The following is a 21,956-nucleotide window of genomic DNA, read 5'->3' on the forward strand; positions in this document are numbered from 1 at the left end:
CAAGGAGAATGAAAACTACACAGAAACACTTCCCCCTCCTCCTCTCTTATCACTCGTCTAGGAAGGGTTAATGTTCTGTAAGGCCTTCATTGTCCAAAAAAGGGTTAAAAAACTCCTCCAGGTGGCTGGACTCCTGGCTGCACCCCCCCCATCTCCTCAGCTGGGCTGCCTGCTGCCAGGACATATTTACTGAGTTTCAAGGTAACACAGGCTGCACTCTCTCTCTCTCTCTGTCTGTCTCAAAAAAGGGGGGGGGGGGGAATGGCTGCCCGATGTATCTTGTTGCTCTCCACCCTTCCATCCTCCAAGGCCTCCTCACTCCCATCTCTGTCCAGGCCCAGGCCTACCGCGTGGCTGCCCCTCCCCCGCCCAGCAGCAGCGGCTGGACAGGGGAGAGCTCCGACCTGCGTCCCTTGAAGTCCCAAGAGAGCCTCCCGGGGCCGAAGCTCTGCTTTTAACCCCTGGGTGTTCTCGGAGGTGTGTCCTAAAACCCACTGGCTACCCCAGGTGCCAATATCAAAATCCAAGCACCCATTGGTTTGACCACAACATCCCAGAATTCCCACTTCTTCCTGGTCAAACCACCACATTCCACCCTTCACCTCCGAGAACACCCTTTCTAAAATTATCAACAAAATTACAAAACACTTCTACACCATAAACCAACTTAATACATGCTTTGTTCTTATTCCTTTTTGGTCCCATCTCACAGCTTCATCCCATCACTCTCTTAAAACTCGATTTCCCGGTCAGGGAACCAAATAATGTTATGGTTTGGGCCTGGCAAAGCCAGAGCCCCCATGAGGATACCTTCTCCCCGGTGTCTGCTGCGAGATGTGACCAGGAATAAACAAAGCAGGCTCCAACTTCAACATACAGAAAAGTTTATTAACTAAGCTACATACAAACAATTACTAAACTACAAACAAACACTAAACTACACATACACAAAGAAAAAAAAAAAATCACAAGGAGAATGAAAACTACACAGAAACACTTCCCCCTCCTCCTCTCTTATCACTCGTCTAGGAAGGGTTAATGTTCTGTAAGGCCTTCATTGTCCAAAAAAGGGTTAAAAAACTCCTCCAGGCGGCTGGACTCCTGGCTGCACCCCCCCCCATCTCCTCAGCTGGGCTGCCTGCTGCCAGGACATATTTACTGAGTTTCAAGGTAACACAGGCTGCACTCTCTCTCTCTCTCTGTCTGTCTCAAAAAAGCGGGGGGGGGGAATGGCTGCCCGATGTATCTTGTTGCTCTCCACCCTTCCATCCTCCAAGGCCTCCTCACTCCCATCTCTGTCCAGGCCCAGGCGTACCGCATGGCTGCCCCTCCCCCGCCCAGCAGCAGCGGCTGGACAGGGGAGAGCTCCGACCTGCGTCCCTTGAAGTCCCAAGAGAGCCTCCCGGGGCCGAAGCTCTGCTTTTAACCCCTGGGTGTTCTCGGAGGTGTGTCCTAAAACCCACTGGCTACCCCAGGTGCCAATATCAAAATCCAAGCACCCATTGGTTTGACCACAACATCCCAGAATTCCCACTTCTTCCTGGTCAAACCACCACACTCCTGACTGAGCTGTTGCCCATATATATTTGCTATAAGTATCAACGGACACATTTACATACTTTAGGTTGCCAAAACTAGGGACATGTGTAACGTCCATTTGCCACAATTCATTTGTTTGCAGTCCTCGTGGATTTACTCCTAGGCCTAAACCACTTCCCCCATTATGGTGACTACAAATAGGGCAAGCCCTCACAATGGCTTTAGCTTCTGAGAGTGTTATTTTAAATTCTCTGCTTAAGCCTTTTGCATTCTGGTGAAACATTGAGTGAGCTTCTCGAGCCAATTGGTGACTTGACAGAGGTGTACTTTGGGTAATAGTAACCAATCTATCTGCCCTATCATTTCCTTCACCTAAACCAACCTTCCATTTATGACTTCTAATATGTATTACAGCATAAGCATGTTCCCTGGATCTTGTAGCTCTTTTTAGCTGCAATAGTAGTTCATATAGTCTTTGATTTTGCACCTCTTTTATGGAAGCATCTTCAATTCTTGCTACAACTCCTGCTACATACAGAGAGTCTGTAACAACATTCAAAGGTTCCTTAAATTGTACCATTGCCCATACCACTGCTAACAGTTCCATGGTTTGTAGGCTGTCCACTGCTTCTGCTTGCAAAATATGATGCTTCCATACTCTCTTTTCTTGCCAGGTTATTGCAGCAGTTCTTGATTTCCTGCCAGCGTCTGTAAATGCAGTAATAGCACCTGAGATAGGAGAATTTTCTCGCTTTGGACGAGTTATCCAGTCCCAGTCCCCTATCCATTGAATAGATGCTGGTCGAAGCTGGTGTGTTTCAATAGGGCAACATGCACCCAAAAGGGCTTCCTGCATTTCCTCTGAATTAGTCAAATACCAGTCCAAGGTATCCTTCTTCATTGGAATCTTGATGGCAGCTGGTTCTGACCCAGCTACCTGCAACATCCTTTCTCTGCCCTTCTTTATCAAATTTGCTAACATTTCAATTTTTTTGAAGAAGAGTCTTGCTTTGCTGTAGTGGGGGGGAGATCCATTCTAATATCCGTGTTTCCCCTGTTTCTTTTTTACATTGCGTAAGTGCACCCAAAAGATATTGTGGGCCTTTCCAGATGGTAAGATCTATGGGTACTTCTGGATCCCTTCGATAAACATGTCCATGCATAACACAGTCCATAATTTGCTGAATGGCCTGCTGTTGCTTATCAGTGATGCACACCGGATGAGCTGGATCGGTTCCTTTTAACAGCGGATGCAGCTCATCAAGCAGTTCATTAGGTATTCCCACCATTGGTTTTAACCACTGTAAATCACCTAAGAATCTCTGAGCTTCATTTAAGGTAGTTATTTTTGTTTTTAATTGCAGCTTTTGAGGTTCAACAATTTGTTCTGTCATAGACCATCCCAGATATTTCCAGGGAGCAGTTGTTTGAATTTTCTCAGGAGCTACTACTAAAGAATATTGTGCCAGTGTTGTTCTTATTTCCTGGACTTGTTGTTGTGTGAAAGGCATCGGCTGAGCAAACAAAACATCATCCATGTAATGATATATCACTGTATTAGACCATTGCTTTCTGAGAGGTTGCAAAGCTGCACTTACATAAAGCTGACACAAGGTGGGGCTGTTCCGCATGCCCTGCGGAAGAACAGTCCATTCAAACCTCTGATCGGGTGCTTCTTTGTTAATCGCGGGCAATGTGAATGCAAATCGTCGCATATCGTGCGGGTGAAGGGCAATAGTAAAAAAGCAGTCCTTGAGATCAATAATCAGCAAAGGCCAATCCATCGGGATCATGGCTGGGTTAGGTAATCCAGGTTGTAATGAACCCATAGGTTCCATCTGATCATTGACAGCACGCAAGTCATGAAGCAGTCTGTATTTTCCTGATTTCTTTTTGATTACAAAAATTGGAGTATTCCAGGGGCTGGTCCTGTTGAAACTGTTCTAAATGTCCCTGTTGAAACTGTTCTGAAACGAGCTGATGTGCGTGTTGTAAACTTTCCCCTTTCAAAGGCCATTGCTTAACCCATACCGGGGTGTCATCGACCCAGGTGATGGGAATTGGGAAAGTCCAAGCAATGGCTTTTACTCCAAAGGGTGTTCATTTGTTAGAACAACCCCTAGCTGAGCCATAATGTCCCGGCCTATAAGGCATTGAACAGTAGGTGGTAACTGCACCACTGAGAAAGTCGCCGTCAGCTGCTTGCCGTCGATGTGAACTTGAAGGGGGGGTGAACGGCTTGCCAAGGTAAATCCTCCCACCCCGGATACGGCAGTGGCTGCCGGCTGCAAGGGCCAGTGATGAGGCCAGCAGCTAGGACTAATAATGCTGGAATCTGCCCCAGTATCCAGCAGACCTGAATATGACCTTTTCTGTCCGTTATATTCTATCTCAACTTTTTTCTTCGGTCTCTCGGTAAGATTTAAAGTTAACAAAGTAAGTCCTCCTGTAGAACCAAAAGCGCTGTCTCTCCTCTCTTGGGTTTTTATGGGTTGTATTCCTTTCGTCATTTGCTCAAGCGGTACCAGCTGAGCAATTCTTTGTCCTTTGTTAATTTGGAGAGGAGGAAAAGGAGTATAAACCATGACCATAATTTCTCCCGTGTAATCCGCGTCAATAACGCCAGGTAAAACAAACAGTCCTAACATAGATGCGGAAGATCTCCCAAATAGTAGCGCACCCATCGCTTTGTTTTGTATAATAATAGGTCCTTGAACCCCCGTAGGGACTTTTTGCGGGTGCAGAGTCATCAGCGTTACGTCTACTGCGGCTGCCAGGTCCATGCCGAGGCTCCCTGCGGTGGCGGGTTGGAGACTCCCGGCTGCGGCGGGTTGGAGACTGCCTGCTGCGGCGGGTTGGAGGCTCCCTGCTGTGGAGGGTTGAAAGCGTGGGGGGGTGTTATCTCTGCAGCGGCAACTTGTGTCTGGGCGCGGCTGCTGCGGGAATACGCGCTCCTGGAGAAGTTTCCCGACCTCTGCTTACAAGCGCTTGTATGATGATTATCCATACGGCATTTCTGGCACCAGACTCCAGTAGCCTGGCACTCCTGGCGCGTATGTCCAAAGCCTCCGCAGTGAAAACATTTTATGCGGCCCTTTTTACTTGACGCTGCAAATGCGGCTGACGCTTGAAGAGGTGCAAGCGCGGCTAAAACCTGACTCTGAGAAGATTTTGCCTGTTCTTGCAACCCTACTCCTAGCTGTTTAATTGCGTCTACCACTAAAGCCTGCTGCCCGGTTGGCACAAGAGCCATCCTCTCCAATGCCTCCTCAATAGTCCAATTTGCTCCTAAGGTATTAAGTATGTTTCTAGTGGCAGAATTACAATTTTGGATTGCACACTGCTTGAGAAGGGCCCCGCGCATAAATTCGGCTACTCCAGCCCTCTCAATTGCAGCCGCAGCTCTATCAATAAAAGCGCCAAATGATTCCTCTCTACCTTGCTTAATTCCCATATATACTGGTATCCCTCCTGGTTCCTTTACCCTTTCTATTGCGAGTCTGACTAACCTCATTGCCTCCCGGCACTTCTCCTGACCTATTAAAGCTTGCGCCTCAGTGCGAAGGAAAGGTCCCAGACCCATAAGCTCATTAACAGTGATGCCATGGAGGGGGTCACCCTGCTGTCTTTGTACTGCCACGCACTCATTTACTAAAGCTTGCCAATGGGCGTTAAAAAGCAATTGCTGATGTTGGGTAAAGATTAATTTGACTATGCCACGACAATCATTAATAAGAAGAATACTGGTATCAAAAATATAGTCGAGCATTTGCTTGGCTGGTTCGCTTTTAAAGCCAAACTGACTAACAGTGGCTCGCAACTGAGATAACATCTTCCAATCTAAAGCGCTAATTGTCGCTTGCATGCCTCCACCAGCCTGAGGGGTGAAAATAACCGGACAAGCCAGTTCGCTCGCTAAGCTAATCAACTCCTGGTCTCCCTTTTCCACTGCATCTTTGGCCAGAGCTGCCCACGCATCCCGTCTTTCCCGTGCAATCATCGCCGCTCGATCGTTTTCCAACCCAGGGCTCTGATTACTTTTCGGGAACGGAACACACGTTTTTGGCTCTGGCTGCTGCGATGTGAGCGATATGGGAGGCTCAGAAGTGCTACGGATAGCCTGCGGCAAAGCAGGCAATAAAGCACCCTGCGGAGCACCCTGCGGAGCTTGGCTCGTTAGAGGGGGCTGGTTTGTTAAAGGAGGTGGTGGAAGCGGCGCTGGAAGCGGCGCGGCTAAAGGAGGCGGTGGAAGCGGCGCTGGAAGCGGCGCGGTGGGTAGTAAAGCGGCCTGTGGAGCTTGGCTCGGAACCTGGCTTGTAGCCGGGCTCGCAGCCTGGCTCGGCGCTTGGCTCACAGCCTGGCTCGCAGCCTGGCTCGCAGCCGGGGTTGCCGAGGGAGGTGGCGAGGCTGGTAATAAAACCGTCCTCATTGCGGGGCCGAGAGGGGTCCCCGACTCTTTATCAAACTCCCTGTCTCGATCGTATTCTTTATTACGATCGTGAGCGGCAGTAGCCTGATGGGCAGCCCTCTTTTCCGCCTGAAACTGCAACAGTTCGGTGTTAATGACCCGCCATAATTTACCCATTTTCCTAGCAGTTTTATCATCGTCTAACGTAGCCTGCCATAATATATCACCAAATTTACGCCACTCAGACAACTCGTGAATCGTGTGGGGATTCACAAAGACTCCCCGTTCCAGACCATAAGCCAAAAGACCTTGCAATTCCTTCTGTAAATCTATTCCCTTAATTTGCCTTTTTTGCAAAAAAGTAATAAAAAGTTCATATGCGGCTTGCCTTTCCATACCTCTTTTTAAGTGCGCACTTTTACCTAGCAGCGATTTCCAGGCATTGGCCACACGTATCAGCTGGACCCATCTATATGGTCGCCAGGGCACGGCGCGTATCGGCGGCTTTTTTTTCTCCGCTTTGGTTTCGCGCTTATTTGCCGCTCCCGCTGCTTCGGAGCCTGAACCAGTCCTCACTTCTCGTGGTGTTCGCAATCCCCGTGGTGGTCGCAATCGTCGTCCGCTATCACGTCCTGGTGGTCACCATTTGTTGAAGTGAGGGGAGAACGACCATCCTGTGATGCATCGAACTCGATTTATTGATCGATCAGTCAGCTTAAATAATAGTGTTAACGAACTTCATGCATATTCCGAAATACAGGTTTATGATAGGCTAACAGAGAAAACTCTAACCACACCTTTTGTTTTACTACACCGTTGATTGTTTACACAAAACAAAACCAGTGTTCTTACTGTGATACGAACGGTTCCCAAAACTTCCACATCTGTCCTCAGGGTGCCATCTTTTCCCAGAGAGAGTGTTACACTTGTTATGAGAAGACTGCCTGAGAACTTTATTGTTTATACAATGATGCCTGAAAGAGTCTAATTGTTTATAGAAGTCAGGCTGGGAACTGCTTCACAGCTACCTGTTACTTTTCTCTCAGTTTCATGGCTTCATGGCCTTTTTCTTCAAGCCATGCCTGAACTAAACTCTCCACACAAAGCCAAGGGAAGGCACTGCTCCATCAAATGCAAAAGTCATTTCTCTGCTGGATATTAAATCCACTTTCCACAGCAGACAGTCTCAGAGCAATGGAAAACACCTTCTGTGCCCAGGACTGGTCCCAAGGTCCCCCCAAACCCTTCCTGCCCCAATTCTGCCCAGATTTGCTCTTTGCACACACGAGTCCCAGGCTGAAGTCAAGAGGTCCCTCCATGACCAGAGGCAGGAAAACAGAGAAAGGGGATGAAGAACTCTCCTGTGCAGAGCCAGGGTCCGAGTGCCCCTGCAGTGGGAACCACAACTCATCAGGTTTGTGTCCTTTGGGGTCAGGGCCTGGTGACACTCAGAGGCACAGAAAGGTTTCTTGCCAACAAACACAAGCTGAACATTTGAGCAGTTTAATAACCATCACAGCTCTTCCATCAGCTCTCTGTGATGTCCCAGCAGCATCTGACATGTCCCCCATCCCCAAGGGATTTCTGTACATGAGCAGTTTTAGACAAAGACATAAGGTAATTCTCTGATAGATAAAAACACAGTTAAAATTATATTTATTATATATTTATTTGAACTTCAGAAATATTGGGCAATTTCTTCCAGCTCAAAGCATGAAGCCAGTCAGTTGAGAGGCACTTGAATGACCAGAGAGCATCTAGAGGAGGAAATGAGAGAGCAGTAGCAGTACATAGATCCACCTACTGTAAAAGAAGAGAAGTCGTTAGACATTGCCATTTCAACAGAAGAGCTGAAAACACCTGAAGGAAAAGGAAGTAATAAACAGAATATTGGTGACACCAGTCAAAGGGTAGGTCAGTATTTCTCTTCCTGCCATCAGTATACCTCCAGGAAATTCCTGTTTCTGGTGGGAAAATTGTGCCATTTCTTAAAAGTACTCAAATGATCCCGATAATAAAGATTTGCTGTTATATTATGAAACTAACATGTATTAACACCTTTGCCCCTTTTCCAGGCAGGCATCAGTTGTGTGCCCATGAACAGGCAGTGCTACTTGTGCCCTGAGGTGCCAAGCTGGGATTGGATCTCTCCGAGAGCACCTGAGGGAGAGCAGAGCACCTTGCAAGCTGCAGGTCCTGTACAGCCCCGCAGGGCTCCTGTCCCATCAACATCTGCTCTGCTCCAGTCTGAAACAGGGCCCAGAATGGTGCCGGGATCATCAGAGAGCTGAGGTGTGTGCTGGAATTCAATGCCCTCCCCATCCACAGCAGCCCTGCATTTCCCTCCTGCAGCCTTGGTCTCCAGCACAGCCATGGAGACTCTTTGGGCTCTGGACTGTTCCTGCAGCCCCCAAGGGCAGCTGAGCTCTGCCTTTGGCACAGTCAGGCCAGGCCAGCACAGGCCATGCTCAGCAATTGCTTGTGTGTGCCTGGCCTTGCTGTCAGCCCCGGCAGCGGCTGCGTGGCCCCTTTGTGGCCCTGTGCTGGCCCAGCCATGGTGGCCCAGCCCCTGTGCAGGCCCAGCCCAGGCCAAGAGCATTGCGGCTGGGAACGGCCCCAGTGCCGTGGTGCCCACAGCAGCCTTGGGGCTCTGTGCCCCATGGCCTCCCTGCTGGGCAGCCTCTGCCAGCTCCTGCAGAACCCGTGGCACCTGTGGGGCTGCACAGAGAGCCCTGCCCCAGGCTGTGCCAGCCTCTGGGCCAGCAGAGAGGCAGCCAGGGCTGGCCATGGCTGGGAACAGGCCCTGAGCCACGCAGGAGGATGGGGCTGGGCCACAGCCAAACTCAACCCAGGCCAAAGCTGTGCTCAGCAGCCAGGGCTGCCAACATATGGGCACAGAGGCTGGCACTGACAAATGTCCTGGGCCCCCTCCCTGCTCTGTCCATGCCACCCAGGGCACAGAGCAGCCTCCTCTCTGGGCCACTTGCCTGCTTGCAATGCCTTGTACAGGTGCTGGCCCTGCCCCACAAGGCCTGGCCTGAGTCCTGCCCCTGCTCGCTCAGCCAGGCTGAGATGGACTCTGATGGTTTCTGGGCCAGGCTCTCGGAGCCCAGCTCCCTGCAAGCTCTGCCAGCTGCCCTGAGCTCTGGGCAGCACCAAGGGCCTCTCCCCAGCCCAGCCCAGCCGGCTCTGGCCCCACAGCTCTGCTCAGGCCAGGCTGCTCTGGGCACTGCCCCACGGCCTCAGCCCCTGGCAAGGGCACAGCAGCAGCTGCCACAGGACTCAGCCCCAGCCATGGGGGAAGGTGCTCGGCCAAGGCTGGTCATTCAAAGGAGGCTCCCTTGCTGCCCTGCTCCCCTCGGGCTGAGGGGCTGAGAGCTCTGCAGCCCCTGCTGCCATCCCATCTGCCCAGGGCAGCACAAGAGCCGTGGCCTTGGGGCCCTCAAGAGCTGCTCCTGCTCCAGGCCCAGGGCTCATGCCAAAGCTGGGGCAGGCACAAAGCTGTGCCCATTTCTGTTCATTGCTGCTCGCATGGGGATGGATCCTCAGCCTCTTGGAGGTTGCTGCTGAATTTTGTTACTCCAGAGGCCTCTTCTTTGCTGAGCTTTCCTGTTCAGGAATTCAGTGACAAAAGCTCATAAATATTTGTTCAAAACACCCAAACAAGAAAAGGCCCTGAGAATATCTTAAATGTTCAATTCCTCTGTGGTTACGTAGAAAGATTTCAGAAATGTTTTCAAAGTGAATATACTTTTTTGAAAACAATGCAGATGTTCCACTGCCACATTTTCTGGAAAATCACTTTGTCAGGATTTCTTCCCCTGGGAAGCTGAGATGTATCAGAAAAGAACGAAAACAATAATTATCTGATTGCTTCTCGGTGTTTGATACTTTGGAATATGGTCTGGAGATTGTTTACCAACAGTTGCATGTTTGATTGGTTTCCTGTTAATTGTTTTTACTTAATGACCAATCACCATCAGATGTTTCAGACTCTAAGGAGTCAGTCACGAGTTTTTCAGTAACATATGATATGATATGATATGATATGATATGATATGATATGATATGATATGATATGATATGATATGATATGATATGATATATAATATAATATAATATAATATAATATAATATAATATAATATAATATAATATAATATAATATAATATAATATAATATAATATAATATAATATAATATAATATAATATAATATAATATAATATAATATAATATAATATAATATAATATAATATAATATAATATAATATAATATAATATAATATAATATAATATAATATAATATAATATAATATAATATAATATAATATAATATAATATAATATAATATAATATAATATAATATAATATCAGCCTTCTGAGAACATGGAGTCAGATTCTCATCCCTCACCTCCTCCTTGGGACCCTCACAAACTCAACATAGACCGAACTGTTTTGTCCTGCTTTTGTTTCCTGTTTATAGATTGATATCAGCAACGTCCAAATTATATTTATCCCCAGCATTTTCAAATGCAGTCTGAAAAGATATGAAAATCAAGGCCCTCTAACTGGCTGTCAAACAATATCACTTTGTTCCCCTTCCCCACCATTTCCCTCCAACCCCTGGCACTCCTATGGATCAGGAATGGTGTGGCCAGCAGGACCAGGGCAGTGATTCTTTCCCTGTGCTCAGCACAGGTTGGGTAGCATCTCGAGTGCTGTGTCCAGTTCTGGGCTCCCAATTTAGGAAGGACATGGAGGGGCTGGAGTGTGTCCAGAGAAGGGCAACAAGGCTGGGGAGGGGTCTGGAGCAGAAATCCTGTGAGGAGTAGCTGAGGGAGCTGGGGTTGTTTATCCTGGAGAAGAGGTGGCTTAGGGAAGACCTCATCACTCTCTACACCTCCCTGACAGGAGGGTGCAGCCAGGTAGTGGTCGGGCTCTTTTTCCAGGGACCATTGACAGGACAAGAGGACACAGCCTTCATCTGCACCAGGAGATGTTTAGGCTGGACATAAGGAAATATTCTTCACACGAAGGGTGATTGGGCATTGGAATGAGCTGCCCAGGGAGATGGGTGAGTCACCATCCCTAGAAGTGTTTAAGGAAAGACTGGATGTGGCACTCAGTGCCATGGTCTGGGTGACAAGGTGGTGTTGGGTCCCAGGTTGGACTTGATGCTCTCCAAGGTCTTTTCCAGCCTGGTGGAAAGCCTGGATGATTGTGGCACTGCAGGGCCCTTGGGAAGCAAGGGGCCATTGTGACACTGCAGGGCCTAGTGGCACTAAGAGGACCATGGTGACACTGTGTAAGACATGGCAGCACAGAGCCAAGGGGCCATTGTGACACTGTGGGGCTGAATGGAAGCAAGGAGTCCATGGTGACAGTCTGGGTCCTGCTGCAACCACTGAGGCCACTGTGACACTGTGGGGCCTTGTGGAACCAAGGGGCCATTGTGCCACTGCGGAACCAAGGAGACCCTTGGGAGAGCCTGGGGACAGTGGAATCAAGGGGCCATTGCTCCATTGCAAGGACTCTGGGAACTGAGGGAACAATTGTGACACTGTGGTGCCCCATGTAACCAAGGCTCCCTGGTGACACTGTCGGATCTTGTGTCACCAGGGCTGCATTGTGACACTGCAGCACCAAGGAATTCATTGTGGTAATCTGAGGCCTCATGGAACCACAGAAGCCACTGTGACCCTGCAGGGCCTTGTGGGACCATGCAGAGCATTGTGACAGAGCAGGACCTGCTGTCATGATGGGGCCATTGTGACACTGAAGGGCCCCATGGAACCAAAGGGCCAGTGCTGCTCCTCAGGGACTCCTGGAATGAAGAAAACATGTTTGACACCATGGTGGCCCTTGGGACCAAGAGGCCATTGTGACACTGTGGAACTAAGGAGAGCATTGCTGCACTGCCAGACCTCACGGAATCAAGGATTCACTGTGACACTGCAGGGCCTTGGGGCACCAAGGGGCCATTGTGACACTGCAGGGCCCAAGGATCCCAGGGACTTTGTGACACCCAGGGGTCCCATGGAACCAAAGGGACATTGTGACACTGGGAGGCCTCATGCAATCATGGAGACAATTGGGACACTCTGGGGCCTCATGGAACCATGGTGACACCAAGTTGGCTGGGAGTGTTGATCTGCTAGAGGGTAGGAGGGCCCTGCACAGGGCCCTGGGCAGGCTGGATCCAGGGCCCAAATCCAACAAGGTTTAACAAGTCCAAGTGCATGGTCCTGCACTTTGGCCACAACAACCCCTGCAGCACTACAGGCTGGGGACAGAGTGGCTGGACAGAGGCCATGCAGAAAGGGACCTGCAGGGACTGAAGCACAGCAGGCTGGACATGAGGTAGCAGTGTGCCCAGGTGGACAAGGAAGCCAATGGCTCCTGGCCTGGATCCGGAATGGTGTGGCCAGCAGGAGAAGAGCTTCTAGTGTGCCAGCACTGATCTGCCCTGCAGCTCTGCACATGGACATTGCTGCTGCAGCTTCAGAGAAGGGAACACAAGGGGATCTCTGGAAAAAACTTTGCTGGGAGATCCTTTAGTTCTTTTAAAGTCACCAAAAGCCCCTCACAGACACATTCTGTGGCCACAGGGAAGATTGAGAGAAACAAAATGAGAAAAGGCAAAACCAATGGCTTATTTTTGTGGACAATATTAAAAAACTGAAACATGGGGTAAAAAAGAACAAATCCACAACCAAACCCAAAAGAATTACCAAAGCTGATTTATATTACCTGGCCTGTCCCTGCTGCAGCCCCGGCACTGCCACCTCCAGGGCTGTGCCCGGCCCCGAGAGCACTCAGGCCCTACAGCAACACCAGGGCCACCAGGGCAGCGGGGCAGGGCCACGACAGCAGCACTGGCAGCACCAAGTGCTGCTGCTGCTGGGCACAGTTGCTGGGCCAGCACTGCTCTGCCCCTAGCTCTACACACAGACATTGATGCTGCAGCTCCAGAGAAGGCAACAAAAGGACATCTCTGCAGAAAACTCCGCTGGAAGATGCTTTAAAACTCTGCTGGGAGATGCTTTTGTTCCTTTAAAGCCACCAAGAGCACAGCTCCTCATTGACACAGTCTGTGGCCACAGGGAAGGTGGAGAGAAACACAATGAGAAATGGCACAAACAATGATATTTTTTTATGGACATTATGAAAAAAGTTAAACCAAAAACAAGACCTTCAAAGATGAAATCAAAAAGAAGTATGAAAGATTACTTTTATTGTATGTGATTTGCAAACCCTGGCCAGCAGTTTAATGCTTCTGAAACCATCCAGTCATCACTCTCCACACTGCAGCCTTGAGCTCCTGGTTCCTCAGGCTGTAGATGAGGGGGTTCAGGGCTGGAGGCACCACCGAGTACAGAATTGACAGGACCAGATCTAGGGATGGGGAGGAGATGGAGGGGGGTTTCAGGTGTGAAAATGTGCCAGTGCTGATAAACAAGGAGACCACGGCCAGGTGAGGGAGGCAGGTGGAAAAGGCTTTGTGCTGTCCCTGCTCAGAGGGGATCCTCAGCACAGCCCTGAAGATCTGCACATAGGAGAAAATGACAAAAAGAAAACAAACAAATAGCAAACAGGCACTAACAGCAATTAGCCCATGTTCCCTGAGGTAGGAATTTGAGCAGGAGAGCTTGAGGATCTGTGGGATTTCACAGAAGAACTGGCCCAAGACATTGCCATGGCACAGGGGCAGGGAAAATGTATTGGCTGTGTGCAGCAGTGAATAGAGAAAGCCACTGGCCCAGGCAGCTGCTGCCATGTGGGCACAAGCTCTGCTGCCCAGGAGGGTCCCGTAGTGCAGGGGTTTGCAGATGGACACGTAGCGGTCGTAGCACATGATGGTCAGGAGGAAAAACTCTGTAGTCGCGCAGAAAACAAAAAAGAAGACTTGTGCAGCACATCCAGTGTAGGAGATGGTTCTGGTGTCCCAGAGGGAATTGTGCATGGCTTTGGGAACAGTGGTGCAGATGGAGCCCAGGTCGCTGAGGGCCAGGTTGAGCAGGAAGAAGAACATGGGTGTGTGCAGGTGGTGGCCGCAGGCTACGGCACTGATGATGAGGCCGTTGCCCAGGAGGGCAGCCAGGGAGATGCCCAGCAAGAGGCAGAAGTGCAGGAGCTGCAGCTGCCGCGTGTCTGCCAATGCCAGCAGGAGGAAGTGCCTGATGGAGCTGCTGTTGGACATTTGTGTTGCCTTAGCTAGGGGATCTGTAAAAAAAGTAATCATGGAATAGTTGTGTTTGGAGAGGACTTTAAACATCCCAGTACAGCTTGGGGGCACTTTTCCCCTGCCTGCCCAGGGCTCTGCTGCCTGGAGCTGTCCCTGCCAGCAGCTGCTTCCCTGTGCCCAGGGCTGGGCCCTGCCAGTGCTGCCAGAGCCCAGCCCAGCCCTGTGGGCTCAGCTCTGCCTTGCAGACCCCTCCCAGCCCTGGCACTACCCAGGGGCAGCTCTGGCTCTTCAAGCTCTGATGGTAAAGTCAGAGCAACCCTGAGGAGGCTGGAAATGTGACACTGATGCTGCCTCCAAGGGGTCCTGTGGTGATTCGTGTCACAGCCTGGTTTTTTTAGGTTTAAGAGAAAATTTTTTTTTTTTTTTTGCTCCACCTGAATTGGAAAATGAATATCTATGTGGAATTTCCCATTCAGGCAACCTAGAGCAGTAAGCTAAAAAAGCATGATTTTCCTTTTTATGAAGCCCCTGGCCTTGTTGTGCTCCCTGCATAATGAACTTAGAAATATTGTGCAGTTAAATGCCATGCTGGGAGCAGTCCTGAACAATGCAGCATCCTCTCCACACAAGGACAACACTTCCAAGCCTTACCGGCTGTCTTCCCCAACCCAGACCTTGTCCCCCAGTACTGGGAGCAGCTGCCAGGACTGGCTGAGAGCTGTCCCTGGCAGGCAGCAGAGTCCCAGCCCCAGCCCAGCACCCTGGGCTGCAGGACCCTGCTCTGCAGGACAGCCCCGGGCACCCCTGGCTGCTCTGCACAAGAGACAATCAGAGAATGTACTCACAGCGTCTGTAGGGATGTTGGGATGTTCCAGCTTTTAGAAATCACTCCAGGAGCTGCAGCTGCACTGTCCTGCAGCCAGAGGTTCCTGTGCCAAGGGCTGGCAGTGATTCTGCCCCAGGCACTTCTCAGCACCTTCCCAGCCCTGACTGATTGAAGCTCTCTGTGCCTCTGTGCTGTGCCTGGGGTGGCTGCAGGCAGTGCCTCAGCCCTGCTGGGCTGGCAGAAGAGCTGCTCATCAAGAGAAATGTGCTTTTGAAGCTCTTCCTGGTTACCAGGAGCTGCGTCTGTTCCCAGAGCCCAGCCCAGCTCAGCAGCACAGACAAAGCACAAGGACGTTAATGAGCCTCTGGGGCTTTGTGCTCAGGCCCTGAACATCAGTCCCTGAGAGGACTGAAGAAACCTCTCCAGAACTCCAAGGCAGAATCCAACTCCAAACTTTCTTGTACTTTTAATGGGTCCCACTGAGGGACATGACAGAGAACGTGCCCCCAGGCCCCAGGCAGAGCAGAGAACTGGAGGCAGTGATGACAAGTGGGGACAAAGAGAAGCCAAGTCTTGGTGCCCTGGGGCACAGCAGGGTCTGTGCCACCAAGGGCTATGAGGAGACACCTTGTCCTGAGGCCCAGGGGCCTCCTGGCACAGCCCTAGCCAGGCTGGGCACCGTCACCCCCTTGTCTTGCCCTCATCATCCCCCCTAGCCCACATCCCAGTGGCCTCAAGGATCTGCTGGAAGGAGTCTCTGGGGAGCCTTGCTCAGCAATGGCCCTGGGGGTCCTTAACACTCCTATGGCTTTTCAAAGGACTTTGGGTTTGGCTTTTGCTTTGGAGTCTCTGAGAGGTTTGTGCAATCACATCATCCAATTATCTCCTTTAATTAGTCCCTTGAGATTCTTTGTCAGTAGCAACATTCAGTAGGATGCATTAATAGTTCAAGGTACTTCAGTTCTTTAGGGTACTTGTTTCCCTTTTGATGCAGACTCTGTGAGAGTTTTGTGCAATCATGGCCCCAATTATCTGCTTTAATGAGTCCCTTGAAATCTTTGTATTAATAGTCAGTGGGGCTCATTAATGCTTTAATATACTCAAGGTTTTTAAGGTACTTAGAATTTTTCTTCCTACACTCTGAATCTCGGAGAGGTTTTTGTGCCATCCTGGCCTCCAATTCTCTCCTGCAGGAGTCCATGAAGAGCCTGTGTTTGGGATGGACCTCAGTGGGACCCATTCATGCTTTGAGACACTTCTGCATTTTCCTCTGACTTTGACTCTTGGAAAGGTTTCTGCAATCTCCTCTCAGTACCTGAACTTCCAGAGCTTAACTCTAAATGCACCACAAGGCTTATTAGGATCAGGCAAGTCCTGACAAACCATGGCTCTGCCTTGGTTTCCCTCTGCTCCAATGGAGTTCATTAGGAAGATTTTCCTTTTACAGTTAGGGAGAAATATTTCAAAATGCTTCTAAGAAACATGTAATCCTCTTTTAAAGAGTGTATTTTATTACTGTTCTCTTTGGAGAAGAGCTGATTGCATCATTCCGTGATTGATATTGATGTAGGGCCGCTCCTAAGGAGGTCTGGCCAGATCAGAGAAGTTGTTTACCTTGAGAGCTGATCCATTGTTTACAACCTTGCTCCACATTCCCCAACCCCACGTGAGAAACGACTTTTACTTTCAAAAATTGAAATGCTTTATTAAAACCTTGTGAAAATACGACGGAAGACTGAATAAAGGAAAGAATACAACACCACGGGCAAAGAATTCAGTCACTGTGTGCTCATCCACAAAATGGATGTTCTGTCTTTTATACTTCTGCCCCCTCCCAAAGTCTTGTCAATCGACTCCTTCTCTGTCCAGTGGTGGAGATCACTGTCTTACACCTTGATTGGAGGTCAGGTGCTGCCATAGTAACAAGCCAACCTACCCAAATGCCCCGACTACTGAGGCCATCCTGTGATAACGATGCAAGGGGGAGGGGAGGGATAACTATACATCTACAAAACTTCTCTTAACATATATTTAATATTCACCCCTTAGTTGTGAGAGTCAATTGTAGGATTACTCATCTATAACAAACCCCCTTTTCTTTTTCTAGAAGTCACTTGCTTGAAAAATTAGGTAAAAAATTTTCTCTCTCTCTTGAATGAGTGATACCAGCACCTGTTGATGTGGGCAAGGACAGTGGGAACAGCAGAAAAAATCTCAGGTTTTCCTTAGACACACTTATTTGGAATGGACAAAAGGGCATCACAAAGGTCCAGGAGGGCTTTGACTCCCATCTACTGTGCCTATGTGGCTGTTACCCATAGTCAGTGTATCTTAGGGGTCAGTACAGAGGCCAACTCAGTCCTGACCTCCAGTCCTTGTTGAATTAAAAGACAACAGGGGACAAAAAGACCTCTGAGGAATGACAGAGGTCTGGTATGGCCTTTTGTGCCAACCTTACCATGCCTACGGGGTTGCTGCTCGCAGCAGGGCTATGGAGCCTTCTTGGCAGCAAACAAAGGGGCCAACCAAGTCTTGCCATCCTTCCTTTGTCTTATTTTCTCAAAGAAGCTGTCCCATTACTTTTACAGTCCCTTGTGTACTTCTCCTCAACAGATGCTGGTAGTTCTCACCAATGAAAACAGGAAGACAGTTCTTGAGCTGGTTGGTGGAAGCTTGACTCCACTTCTTGGTGTGTTGGTGTTTTACTAGTTGTCTTTCAGTCTCTGCTTGAGAGTCAATCTTCTTTCACCCAGCCTGGATGTTATAGTCCACTCTTTGGGTTCTTCTAGTGGGCCTTTGCCTCTGTTGGCATGACTCCATCCCCACTCTGCAGTTCGCACGGCCGATTTGGTGGTGAGCAGTACCTGAAAGGGAACTTCCCACTGAGGAGTTAGAGGCTGATCTCTCTATGACTTAATCATCACCCAATCCCTGGGATTAATATTATGGATTCTGAAATCCAGGGTGGTAGTTTGAGGAATTGCCACTTTATGTCTTAGCCCTTCTAAGGTTTGTGCTACAGACATAACTTATTTCTTGGCATTGGTTTCCCTTTCCTGATAGGTGGCAACCTTCTAGGGTGAGGTCAGGAAGGGTAATCCAAACATAATTTCATGGGGTGACACCCCCAGATCTGACTGGGGTTGGGTTCTAATTCTTAATAAAGTCAAAGGGAGACATTTTGTCCATGACATTTGGGTCTCGATCATTAGCTTAGCTAGAGCTCTTTTAAGAGTTTGATTCATTCTCTCTACCAACCAGAACTCTGTGGATGCCATGGAGTGTGTAATTCCTATTTTACTGTCGGGGCCTGAACAACTTTTTGCAATATTCTCGATATAACATGAGTTCCCCGGTCTGAATCAATCCTGTTTGCCATCGCATATTGGGGAATGATTAATTCTAGAAGTGTTTTACTCACAACATTGGCATTGGCTTTAGCAGTGGGTACCACTTCTACCCAATGAGTCAAATGATCTACTATCTCTGGCAAAAACTTCAACCATTGAACCTGAGAAGCTCAGTAAAGTCTACTTGGATGCTTTGGAAGGGCCATAAGGCTAGTTCTCACCCTCCTCTGTGTGTTTTCCTCATGATTTTCCTATTCAGTTATTGACATATCACACATCGTTCAGTTACTTGCTTAGGTATCCTGAAAATTCCTATGCATCCCTAGTCACTTAGAAATTGATCACTTAGCACTTGTGTACCCCAATGTGTTGTTCCATGTATGCCTTCTAGCATTTTCTTGGCAAGGGGTTTATTCAACATTTGCCTCCCATCTGCTAATCTCCACTTCCCTTCATTATCTTTCTTGGCTCCTATTTTAAGGAGTTTTTCCTCTTCTGTCCCACTGAATAGGGGGACATTATGCATTTCTCTCATGGGGGTTAATACTATTATTAGTCCTTTTGTCCCCGATTCAGTTGCCTTTTTAGCTTCTAAATTGGCTAAACTGTTCCCATATGTCTCTTGCGTCATCCTTTTTTGTTGCACTTTAACATATATCATGTCCAGGTTTAGAGCAAATTTAGAGAAGAATTCCCCAAAGGAGCTCCAGTGGGAAAAGCAGATCCAATCGGCCCCTCCCCCCAACTGGTCCGGGAGGAAAAAATACCTCCTTGGAGAAAGGTGGAAAAAAACTGGTTATTAAACAGTAAAACCAAAACAATATCAAACAATGAGACCCCTTGCCACTCTAAAAGAGATGACAAACTGAGAAAATCCTGTTCCCGGGTTGCAGCTCACTCAGTCTCTGATCAGTCCCTCCAGTGCTGGAATTGTCGCAGGCCAGGCCCGGCCCGGTGGGCCACAGCTGCAGCTGCCAGTGCTCTCCTGGGTGTTCAGTCCAGAGCAGTTTCAAGAGGTCCAAAGAAAAAGGAAAAAAAACAGTCCAGGGAACTTCTTTGCCTCAGCTAGCTAACACTAACTAAAAAGCCAAAGAAGAGCTCTGTCCCACTGTCTGTCCGCAGACAGCCACAGTCCAGCAGAGGAATGTGGGGGAGTGGAGTACAGTGCCTGAAAACAAACTGTGCGCTTCTTCTCTCCTCCCCTTCACTCTCTGGAACACTCTTAAAGGTACAAAACTTATTATTCAACATAAACAGAATGAGACGATTGGGGATCAAAGCATGATATAGTCAACCCAGGACATTCCACCCCTTATCCCCATATCATTTGCTTACAACTAAAACTAATATAAATTCTAACTCTACAAGTACATACATGATACATCCATTATATAGCTATACACAGACAATGGTAATAACATTCAGCAAACAGTGATATTTACACAGGTTTTATCCAACAATCAGATCTCCCTGAGGTACACATCATGTTCTTCCATCTTTTTGTATTATCCACCATGTGCAACCTGGTCCCTGAGCAAAAACAACCCCACGAATGGGTTTGTCTGTATTCCAGGCAGGATTAATCCAAACTGTCTTCCCTAACAAACCTCTGACATGTACCACTGGGACTTTGTCTCCATCTACTCTCTGCAAAGGCTCAGATTGGGCAGGGCCCACTTGGTTAGTAGAGCCTCTGATGTTAACTAACCAGGTGGCTTTAGCCAGATGCTGCTCTCAGTTTTTGAAAGATCCCCCACCTAATGCTTTCAGTGTGGTTTTTAACAGTCCGTTGTACCTCTCCACTTTGCCTGCAGCTGGTGCATGGTAGGGGATATGGTACACCCACTCAGTGCCATGTTCCCTAGCCCAGGTGTTGATAAGGCTGAAATGAGTCCCGTTGTGTGACTCAGTCCTCTCAGGGGTATCATGTCTCCACAGGACCTGCTTTTGAAAGCCCAGGATGGTGTTCAGGGCAGTAGCATGAGACACAGGGAGGGTAGGTTTCCAACCATCCAGTGGTGGCTTCCAGCATGGTCAGCACATAGCGCTTGCCCTGGCGTGTCTGGGGCAGTGTGATGTAGTCAATCTGCCAAGCCTCCCCATACTTGTACTTGGACCATCGCCCACCGTACCACAGGGGCTTCACTCGCTTGGCCTGCTTGATGGCAGCACATGTCTCACAGTCATGGATAACCCGAGAAATACTGTCCATTGTTAGATCCACCCCTCGGTCTCGTGCCCACTTATAGGTGGCATCTCTGCCCTGCTGGCCTGAGGCATCATGGGCCCATCGAGCTAGGAATAACTCTCCCTTATGTTCCCAATCTAGGTCTATTTTGGACACCCCTATCTTTGCAGCTTGGTCTACTTGCTCATTGTTTTGGTGCTCCTCATTAGCTCTACTCTTGGGAACATGAGCATCCACATGGTGGACTTTCACAGGCAGCTTCCCTGCCCTGGTAGCAATGTCTTTCCAATCTTCAGCAGCCCGAATTGGTTTTCCTCTATGCTGCCAGTTGGCCTCTTTCCACCTCTCCAGCCATCCCCACAGAGCATTGGCTACCATCCATGAATCAGTGTAGAGGTAGAGCTTTGGCCACTTCTCTTTCTCAGCAATGTCCAGGGCCAGTTGAACAGCTTTGAGTTCAGCAAGTTGGCTTGATCCACCTTTTCCTTCAGTGGCCTCTGCCACCTGTCGTGTGGGGCTCCATGCGGCTGCTTCCACTTCCGGTTCATTCCCACAATGCGGCACCAACCATCAGTAAAGAGAGCGTATCGTGTATCTTCTGCTGGCAGTTGGTTGTATGGAGGAGCTTCTTCAGCCCGTGTCACTTCTTGTTCCCCTTCATCAGCGAGACCAAAGTTTTCACCTTCCGGTCAGTTTGTAATTATTTCCAGAATCCCAGGGTGATTCAGTTTTCCAATACGGGCGCGCTGTGTGATAACAGCAATCCATTTGCTCCATGTAGCACTGGTGACATGGTGCGTAGAGGGAACATTTGCTTTAAACATCCACGCCAATACTGGTAGTCGGGGTGCCAGGAGTTGTGCTTCAGTACCTATTACCTCTGAGGCAGCCTGGACTCCTTCATAGGCAGCCAAGATTGCTTTCTCTGTTGGAGTATAGTTGGCTTCAGACCCTCTGTAGCTACAACTCCAAAATCCCAGTGGTCGGCTTTGAGTCTCCCCAGGCACCTTCTGCCAAAGGCTCCATGACAAGCCATGGTTCCCAGCTGCAGAGTAGAGCATGTTCTTCACCTCTGGTCCTGTCCTGACTGGGCCAAGGGCTACTGCATGAGCAATCTCCTGCTTGATCTGTGCAAAGGCTTGTTGCTGCTCAGGGCCCCATGGAAACTGTTCTTCTTACGGGTGACCAGGTAGAGAGCGCTCACGATCCGACTGTATTCGGGAATATGCATCCTCCAAAAACCTATGGCGCCTAGGAAAGCTTGTGTCTCCTTCTTATTGTTGGGTGGAGACATTGCTGTGATCTTGTTGATGACATTGGTGGGAATCTGATGCCGTCCATCTTGCCACTTCACTCCCAGGAAATGGATCTCTTGAGCAGGTCCCTTGACTTTGCTCTTCTTGATGGTGAAGCCAGCTTTTAGGAGAATCTGGATGATTTTTTCCCCTTTCTCAAACAC

The 21,956-nt window shown here is 49.0% G+C and overlaps 1 protein-coding gene across 1 annotated transcript; it reads right to left on the reverse strand.

The window, feature by feature from the left end:
* Positions 1 to 4,300: 4,300 nt before the first annotated feature.
* LOC134434141 (olfactory receptor 14J1-like) lies at positions 4,301 to 13,980 on the reverse strand (the record flags this gene model as incomplete). The annotated part of the gene is made up of 2 exons (XM_063182832.1): positions 4,301 to 4,408; positions 13,261 to 13,980. Coding segments are annotated over 2 exons (828 nt in total), but the record flags the coding sequence as incomplete, so codon positions are not given.
* Between the last annotated feature and the right edge of the window lie 7,976 nt (positions 13,981 to 21,956).

This window comes from Melospiza melodia, unplaced genomic scaffold (genome assembly GCF_035770615.1).
Source record: "Melospiza melodia melodia isolate bMelMel2 unplaced genomic scaffold, bMelMel2.pri scaffold_32, whole genome shotgun sequence".
NCBI lineage: Eukaryota > Metazoa > Chordata > Aves > Passeriformes > Passerellidae > Melospiza > Melospiza melodia.